The sequence below is a fragment of the Octopus sinensis genome, linkage group LG15, assembly GCF_006345805.1.
Source record: "Octopus sinensis linkage group LG15, ASM634580v1, whole genome shotgun sequence".
NCBI lineage: Eukaryota > Metazoa > Mollusca > Cephalopoda > Octopoda > Octopodidae > Octopus > Octopus sinensis.
In genome coordinates, this window is record NC_043011.1 from 41,932,903 (window position 1) to 41,942,902 (window position 10,000).

The following is a 10,000-nucleotide window of genomic DNA, read 5'->3' on the forward strand; positions in this document are numbered from 1 at the left end:
CTGGCATTGGTAACTGGCTAGAAACCTCAATAAATCTGCTTTGCCTTTTGTTCCAATTCTTTCACAGCATCCATTTCCTTTGCCTGTTTACCATTTTTGGAACTTTTTATCAAATATGGACCAAATTACATTGTAGAAGAGACATTTTAACCTTCTAAAAACATATGTTTAGCAATGATTAAAATAACTCCATGCCAATGTAGGTGTTTTGGCTTAAACACACGGTCGTGGATTAAGTTACTTACTTAACTAGTATAACTTAAATAATCAAAAATAGCTATTTTTTACAGAAAAATTCCTTTGCACACTTCTTCATGACTTTTTCCTCCTTTTATCTCTTATATTACAATATCTTTAGCCTTGTCATTGATGAGATCACAAATGGTGAGGAAAAATCTTTCATAAGCCCAGCTGATTGATTGATTGATTGACTAAATGATTGATCAAACAATCAGTTAATTAATTGGTTAAATGTTAATTAATTGACTAATAATAATAAAAGAAGTGAAATAGAACTTAGTGTGTGTTTTATTACTGGCATAATGATCCTCCCAAGATAAAAACAAAATATTCATTTGTTCCCTGCTTAATTCTATGAAATAGAATGATGAAAATTGGAAGAATTCTTTTCCTACTCCAGGTTATTCTTTTTTTTTTTTTTTTACTTTTGAATTCTAGATGGAACCTCCGTCAAAATTCTAAAAAGGGAATTTCCGATCAATAAACATCAAAGGTCTTTTAGAAAGGCATTAACAGAACTGAAACCAAGTTTTTTTTTTGTTTTTGTTTTTGTTTCTCTAAAGGAATTTTCTCTCTCTTTTATAATTCTTCAAACTTCATTAGAAACATTTAAAGATTTCTCATTACAACCATTCCACACCTTCTGATGGAATCTAAAACTTTGCAAAATTGCTATTGTTGTTGTTGTTTAGCCCTGAAGTCACCTCTAATTTTGTAGACCTATGATTTAAGGTGTTCCAGCCGTGACCATCATGCCTTTTCCTCCTTTTACTTTTGAGATAGTAGGGTGGGATTTTAGGGAAATATAGCTGCTATTTCTAGTATGTTAATTGACCCCATAGAAGCCTTTGTTGTAGAAGACTCTCTGAGATATGCAATCAGTCTCTATCCTCAGCAAGAAATACTGCACCACTGATATTCCATACTTAAGCCAGGCGTAACAACACTGAACACCTTTTTGATCTCCATGTGTCTAACACACGTGGACATGCCTACAAAGTCAGAAAACAACACAGCTCCCATGACTTTCGGAAACATTTTTTCACGCTCAGAGTTGCTGAAGCATGGAATAAACTGCCTGCGTCAGTTGTTGACTGCCATGACACCGCATCCTTTAAGACCCTCATGCTTTCCGAAATTCGCCGAAACTACACCTGATTATATATACACTTTAGATGAGTTGTAGTGCACCTGAGCACTGTACACAACTATTATTATTATTATTAACACACTATATCCTCTCTTGCAGTCAAATGGCATTGGTTATTAATCAAATTCTCTCATTTGGTCAGAATATTATGGTCATCTCATGTCTTAAGAGCATGAAACCATGATTTAAGTCCCGTATTTTGGAAGCAAGAAGACAGTTATTATAGCAATTGCCATTATTATACTATCTAATCAATTGAATCAATCTCTTCCTAATTCACTGAGAAACTGACCTTATTTCCGTCCTGTTTCCACATTACTCAGAGTAGAAACCTTATTATAATTATTATTCATTACATTAATTAGAAACAAAAATTCCTTAAAGTTAAGATAATTAATGTATATATATAGGTGCAGGCATGGCTGTGTGATAAGAAGTTAGCTTCCCAACCACATGGTTCTGGGTTCAGTCCCACTGCATAGCACATTCAGCAAGTGCTTTTAACTATAGCCTTGGACTGACTAAGGCCTTGTGAGTGGATTCGGTAGGTGGAAACTGAAAGAAACCTTTCATATATATATATATATGATGTGCTACCAGTGCCGGTGGCATGTCGAAACTCTGCTTGTGAAGACCCATTGAGGCAAGTGAGGATCAGAATCGAAATCGATCAATGGAAATCGATCAATGGAAATTGCAGATGTGTTACCAGTGCCGGTGGCATGTAAGAGAACTTTCCGTTTCGCGACCGTTGCCAGCACCGCCCCGTTTCGTGTCCGTTGCCAGCCTCGCCTGGCCCTCGTGCCGGTGGCACATAAAAAGCACCATCCGTTCGTGGCCGTTTGCCAGCTCTGTCTGGCACCAGTGCGGGTGGCACGTAAAAAGCACCCACTACACTCACGGAGTGGTTGGCGTTAGGAAGGGCATCCAGCCGTAGAAACACTGCCAGATTTGACTGGGCCTGATGAAGCCTTCTGGCTTCACAGACCCCAGTAGAACCGTCCAACCCATGCTAGCATGGAAAACGGACGCTAAATGATGATGATGATGATGATGATGATGATATATATATATATATATATGTGTGTGTGTGTGTGTGTGTATGTATGTATACACACACACACACACACACACACACACTCACTCACACACACACATATACATATATGTGTGTTTTTATGTTTGCCTCCCACTACTGTTGGTGTGTTTACATCCCTGTAACTTAATGGTTTGACAAAAGAAACTGATAGAATATGTACCAGGCTTGTAAAAAAGAAAAGTACTGGGGTGATTTGTTTGACTAAAATTTGTCAAGGCTGTGCCCCAGCTTGGCCTGAAACAAGTAAAAAATAAAAGAATATAGGTGTGTTTGCGAAGGTATCATACATTCCAGTGACTTACTCTGAGTTCAGCAACCGATTTTGCTGAGTGTTGTTCATTAGATTCATCTAGTAGGTTATGGCCATGTTGGGGCACCACCGTTGTTATGTTTTAATATTAGTAATTTTGGAGGAAAATAAACAGTGCTCAAACATATGCAGGCCCTTCTAGACTGTGAAGAAATCATATGGTTCATATTCAGGCAAAACATCTTCAGATATCTACAAGAGTAATATGGGTAGAAGGGCAGTTAGGAGAATTGGTTGGCTAATGATGGTTAGCATCAGCAAGAATTGTTCCTCTCTGGCAAAGGATCCTGTGGGACATATTTGTTTCTCTCTCAAACTTATCGTAGACACATAGGTCATATGTCTCCCACATTTTCTGTGTCCAATATGTGTGATAACATTCAATATATATGCAATGATGTTCAATATATGTGTATAACAATGTCCGATATGTGTGTGTTATAATGTCCAATATGTATAATTATTTTCAATATGTATGTGTAATAATGTTTATTATATCAGGTAAACAGAAACAGCAATTAATTAGGTTTTCTTTGTCTTTTCCTGGCTTTTGTTTCTTCTTACTTCTTTTATTTTCTGCCTTGTTTGGTATCAGATTCCAGTTCCTTAATCTCACAAAACAATAATCTTTACTTGTTCAAATTTATAAAACTTACATTGTAAACTTAAATATTTTATCAATCTACATGTGTTATTAAATTATATCTTTAAAATCTATGTATTACATAATTATATACTTCATAATTCATGTTTGAAAAAACCTTGTAAAATTACAGCTATCATTATATATATATATATATATATATATATATATAAACCTTATGTTTTAAAATTTTTTGTTTCATAAAACTGTTTTATAAAATCGCCTTTCATGAAATCATTTGTTTGATAAAATGTTTTATAAAACTGTCATTATAATATAATGAAGAATATTCTAATAGAGTAAAGAATAAATAAAGACATGAAGCAGTATACCCAACTAATCATCATTCTAAATAAAAACCAATATATATATATATATATATACATACAATGTGTGTATGAATATATATATTTATATATATACACACACACACATACATACCTACAATGTGTGTATGTATGTATGTATGTATGTATCTATCTATATATATATAATATATATAATATATTATATATAATATATATATATATATATATATATATATTTATTTATTTATTTATTTATATATATATACAAATATGAGAGAGGATCCACTATGTGGACAATATATATATATGTGCATGCATATAGTCTCATGTAATTTATGTCTGTGACATATTTTAACTTCCATTTAAAATATTCTTTCTTTATTTCTCATTTTAATATTTTAGCATCCAGCGAAGGTTTGTAAAATAAAAACAAAAAAAACTAAAAAAAGAAAAAAGAGAGAGAATTGCAAATATTTCCAATCCAAATTCAGTGTTTCTTTAAACCCTCACCAATAATTCAACTTAAACCCTAACTCCCTTATAAACACAGTGAACATCACCCTCACCATCACCGTCACCTCCAGCATTATTAATTTCGTCACTAACCTCAAAAATAATTACTACCAGTAGGATTACCTGCTTCACCCTCACTTCCACCAATAGCATTTAATCAATTGCTAACCTTACAATTGATGTTGTGATGTTCATCACACACCCATTTTCAATATTGTATCGGTATATAAAATTCAACACATCAAAACTGGGGCTTTTCCCTTTCTCTGTGACCCTAACTTACTTTATAATGATTAATAAGTAACTGGATAAACTCAACATGAAGCATATCTAGGCTGATGTAGCTCAGGATTAGACAATGACTTCTAACACATGTAGGCTCCATTCAAAGATATAGGTTTGCCCTTAAATAGTTAATGTGGATGTCCAACCAACAAAGAATGGGTTATAACATCTTTCACTCTTAAATCCCTTGTATTCTTCATATTGTAGGTGCAGGCACACACACTAACTCATACGCACACATAACCAGGGTGTTTCAGTGCTGGGACAAATCTTATTGTAATTTGCATACACAGTAGCAAAGCATCTGCTCAGTTTCAAACCATCTTACTCAGACCCCCAGTTTAGGACCATAAAAGGTAAAAGCCAGCTACAAGAAACTAGCTATGTCACTATAAAAGGTATTAACACTTTATGAACATATTTCAGTCAATCAGATCAGCTGATCTGCAAGCAAACAATGGTGACTTGAAAGTAAATCTTATGACTTTTGCTGCTAGTTAGTTTGGCCAAAAGTTCTGGGAACTTGACAGGATGTTATGAAATCATCATCATCATCATTGTTTAACATCCATTTTCTATGCTGGCATGGGTTGGACAGTTCAACTGGGGACTGGCAAGCCAGTAGGCTGTGCCAGGCTCCAATGTGATCTGGCAAGGTTTCTACAGCTGGATGCCCTTCCTAATGCCAACCACTCCAAGAGTGTAGTAGGTGCTTTTTATGTGCCAATGGCACAGGAGCCAGTTAGGAGGCACTGGCATCAACTATATTCGGATGGTGCTTTTTTCATGTCACTAGCATGGGTGCCAGTCAGGCAACACTGGCATCAACTCACGCTTGAATGGTGCTTATTACATGCCAGTTAGGCGGCACTGGCATTGACCCACACTTGAATGGTGCTTATTACGTGTCACCAGCACGGGTGCCAGTCAGGCGGCACTGGCCACAGCTACAATTTCCATTTTGATTTCAATCTTGATTTGCTTTTGATTTTGATTTTTGATTTTACTTGACTCAATAGGTTTTCTCAAGTGCAGCATACTGCTCTATAACTCAAGGGTACTTTTAAAATGGGCTGGTTATGTGACACTGGTATAGGCTATGGCTGTGATCTCACTTTACTTACTGGGTCTTCCCAGTTGGTATATTAAACTCCTCAAGAACAACCTCAAGGGCTGCACAGAACTTTGTCAGTCAGTTTTGTGATAAAGTGATCTCACTTTTTATATTCATTCAGTTTTTGATAACCATGAATGATTTTCATATGAATACCTAAAATATTTTAGACAATAAAAAATTTTAAATATTACATTTATTATCTCACCTATGTTGATTTATTCAAAGAATTGTTGTACATAGGTAAATACAAATGTTCTGGATAATAAATATAGAAATTTGTATAAACTATAAGAGTAATGTGTAGTTATTCTCACCTTAACCTGCAATCTACCTGATATTGTGTACTACCCATGACAAATTAATGACTAAGACCCTCTTGAATGATGACCGCAATTAAAATACTTTCCTTAAAAAAATAGGACTTGTCCCAGTCCTAATTACATTTAAAATCTCCTCTCATTAGAAGACACCCTCTGAGTGTGTGTGTAAAAATGAAATTCAGTCTACAAATGTACAAACAGCAATTATAAAATACTCAATACTAGAAATAGAGCAAATAATGAATAAAGCTAAAGTAACTGTTGATTAAATTGTCAGTTTTTCACCACATAACTTCTGACATTAAGTCATTGAAGACATTACACTCTTTAATATCTATACACTTTTTTTCCTTAACTTTCCATTTGTAAAAAAATAAAACATACACACACATATATATACGTAGTTTGGTTTATTACAGACGGAATGATATATATATCTTTTGACTAATTTTAATTTTTTCAGTTAATTCGTTTGCACTCCAAATGGTAATGTTAGCTCAGCCATGGAGCAAAGAAAGCAACTAGAAATTTAACTGCTTGGTTGGCGGTAGGTCTGTTATGTTGTTCCGACAACAAAATCAAATCCAATTGTGTCCACCAAGCTACCCACTGTCCTCCCTCTTTCCTTAGGAGACAAACTAACAGGACCACAACCATTTATGTACTAACATGTCTTGCCTTTGAGATGTTATCGTTTTCATATTCCACCCACATCCTACCCTTAAACTTTGATATTAACTTCAACTTATTAACATCAAAACCTCTACTAATTTTGTTGTACAGTTTTGTTGTATTATTATTATTATTATTATTATTATTATTATTATTATTATTAGTCTTGTTATTTGATATCTTTTATATAATTTAAAAGTATTTTTGTTTGTTTTATGTTTAGTTTCATTCATTCTTATTTATTTATTTATTTTTTTACCCATTTCTTGCATCATAAAATAAGTAAGGAAATAATGGGCTGTTAGGGTCATTCGCATGGGGACAGGTGGAGCATGTTTTCACAAACACTGAATTCATTGCACTGACATTGACTATGTATGTGTGTGTTTGTGCGTGTGTGTATATGTATTTTGTCCATATAAAGCATGGAAGAAATAAGTGACTTTCATCTCCACAATTTTGAAGTTTTCAGCTGTGCATATCCGTGGAAGCAATTAATGCAGTTGCCTGCATACTATGATGCCAGACTAGAAGCCATGATGCAGGGAAAACATCTGGAATAACGTTTTATGACTCTGGACGTACACCAAGTTACATGGTATACCGAAGTCCAAAGGTCCCTTCAGTCTCTTCAGCAGTCTCTTACATTGTCTTATAAGCTCAGTTGGCTAGAATTTATTTTGCTATTCGGTATGTTGTGTGAGAAAAAGAAAGTGAATCTGTTGTGCATGCAGCTCTTTCTGGCTTTGAAAATATAAACCTTGCACTAAACTAACATCCTTGTCTTGCAAGTAAGACTGCATGGTACCCGGATGACAGAGCCAACCCCTCCCCCCAATTAATAATGTTGTTTTAATTGAGATGTTCTACACATCTACAGTAATGAAATACTGCCCCTTCCATAGTTTCAAGCACACTGCAGAAGGTGTAGTATAAGCAAAAGCAGTTGGGATTCTCTGGAACCTTGGCATAGATGCATTGCCTGTAGAGATGCTGTGTGCAGAAATTCATAACCTTTATTGATCACCAATGAATGGACATGATAACTTTAGGCAGCTTCCTCTTCAGTTTCCTTTCTATTTTTGTTTTATGTTTACTTTTGTTTATGTATTTATTTTTCAGCAGTTACTGGATCATTGTCAAATTTGACATACAGGCTGAGATATATATATATATATATATATTAAGTGTAGATCGTATACGAGTGGGTATATATTTATAAAAAAGAAGTTTGAAAGCGCCATTATATAAGATAATTTTAATTTCAAGAAGAACCGAAACATATAAAATTTCTAAGAAAATTAAAATTTATCTTATATAGTGGCGTTTTCAAACTTCTTTTTTATAAACATATATATATATATATATATAAATATATCTCACAATTTAGGTTAGTTGAAATGCAGTTACCGTGGAGAAAAACATCTCTCTCATGGTAAAAAGGTGTGAAAGCGCCAGTTCGTTCAGTGTCGCCATTTCTCAAGAAACTCAGACATCTTAGTTACATCTCATCGACAAGAGTCAATAAACTCGAAACAGCGATGTCTGAGATTCTCAAGAGAGGGTGACACTGAATGATCTGAGTGTTTTCACACCTTTTTACCATATGAGAGAATCTTTCTCCATGGTAACTGCAGTGTATTTGCCATTTAGCAGTTGAAATAAGTGACAAACATATTTCAACTAACCTAAATTGTGATTATACATAAACACTGCTTTGCACCATTACTTCGTTTAATATATATACATCATCATCATCATCATCATCGTTTAACGTCCGCTAGCATGGGTTGGACGGTTCAACTGGGGTCTGGGAAGCCAGAAGGCTGCACCAGGCCCAGTCTGATCTGGCAGTGTTTCTACAGCTGGATATACATACATATATATATATATATACATACATACATACATACATACATATATATATATATAATATATATATATATATATATATACATACATATATATATATATATATATATATAATATATATATATATACATACATACATATATATATATATATAATACATACATACATATATATATATATATATATATAATATATATATATATACATATATACATATATATATATATATTATATATATATATACACGCACACACATACACATGTGCACGTATATATATATATATATATAAAGATTTAACGAACATTTCAGATTTTTGCTACATGTGTTTCTGTCACATGATCATTTATTCAGTGATTCATGATATTACATGTGTTCCTTGGGTGAGATCAATATTTTCATTTCAAAACTATTGAAATGGGAAACTAAAGGAAGCTTAGCTCTGTATTTCATAACTTTCATAAATGTTGATTTCAGCTCGTTTCTAATATATTACCAACAAACACTTTAACAATGATTATTATTGTTTGCTGAATAGTTCTTTCTATTGTAATATATGTAATTTTACTTCACAAACCATAACGTGTTTATCATTTTCTTTAGATTTGCAGGCTCAACTCATTGAATATAATATTTGTATTACTCTATTTAATGACATTAAAGACACATGACCATATTAGGATGCATCCCAATTTCAGCAGTATATGCAGGAAAAAATGTCTTTAGTGCTTTAAAGTTTATGGATGGCCCAACTTCACATATAGGACCCTGGGTGATTTTGGGGGAAAAATGTGTCTTAGATGCCATCAAATACAATGTCCGCCTGCTATTGCCAATCACCACTCCCCAATGATCTCAACATATCTCTGCCTTGTTCAGATCATACTCTTGTTCCTTCTACCCTCTCGCCTATTTTGATCCTTCTAGTACCATACTTCCTTCTGTCCTTTCTCTCCAGGTTCCCTTCCTTGTCCTCAGTCACCGGTGTAAATAAAGACCCCATAAATTTATTGTGTACCCTCTATACCTACATCTACTTCTCAGTGCTCATCCCTCAGATACCCATTCCCAGCCTTTCTGCTATCATCATTTTCTCTTCAAATCTACATCTATTGTATGTAAGGCACTAACCACCACTACAACAGGATTGGCTAAATGAGTAGAGAAAGCATAGGATTGTGAGGTCTCTTTGGTTCTACCCAACCTCTGTGGTGCTGGTGCCACAAGAAGATGCACTCAATACACTCAGTAAAGTGATTGGCATTAGAAAGGGCATGTAGCCATAGAAACCATGCCAAATGACATGTGCTATGAGCACATAAGCTTTGGAAGATGTAACCTGCAGATTGACAACTCAGAGCATAGTGACTTATCTAACCCATGCCAGCTAGGAAAGTGGATATAGAATAAGAGAAGGGATGATGTTGCCAAAAACTTCAAAATTGTTTTCTTTTTAAATATATATATATATTT

The 10,000-nt window shown here is 34.1% G+C and overlaps 1 protein-coding gene across 21 annotated transcripts in view; it reads left to right on the forward strand.

Moving 5' to 3' along the window:
* Window positions 1–10,000, forward strand: part of LOC115219718 (guanine nucleotide exchange factor DBS) — a 387,397-nt gene that overhangs the window by 375,637 nt on the left and 1,760 nt on the right. For 17 of the 21 annotated variants that reach the window (XR_005002230.1, XM_036509664.1, XM_036509666.1 and 14 more), the window contains one exon: window positions 4,153–4,164. The exons of 2 other annotated variants lie outside the window; for them this stretch is intronic. Coding sequence is in view for 17 of the 19 variants with exons in the window: in XM_036509664.1 (XP_036365557.1) it covers window positions 4,153–4,164 (12 nt within the window). In the remaining 2 variants the exon portion in view is untranslated. Of the gene's footprint in view, window positions 1–4,152; window positions 4,165–6,448; window positions 6,533–10,000 lie in introns of those variants that run through there. 2 more of the 21 variants (XR_005002231.1, XM_036509661.1) reach the window with 2 other exon arrangements.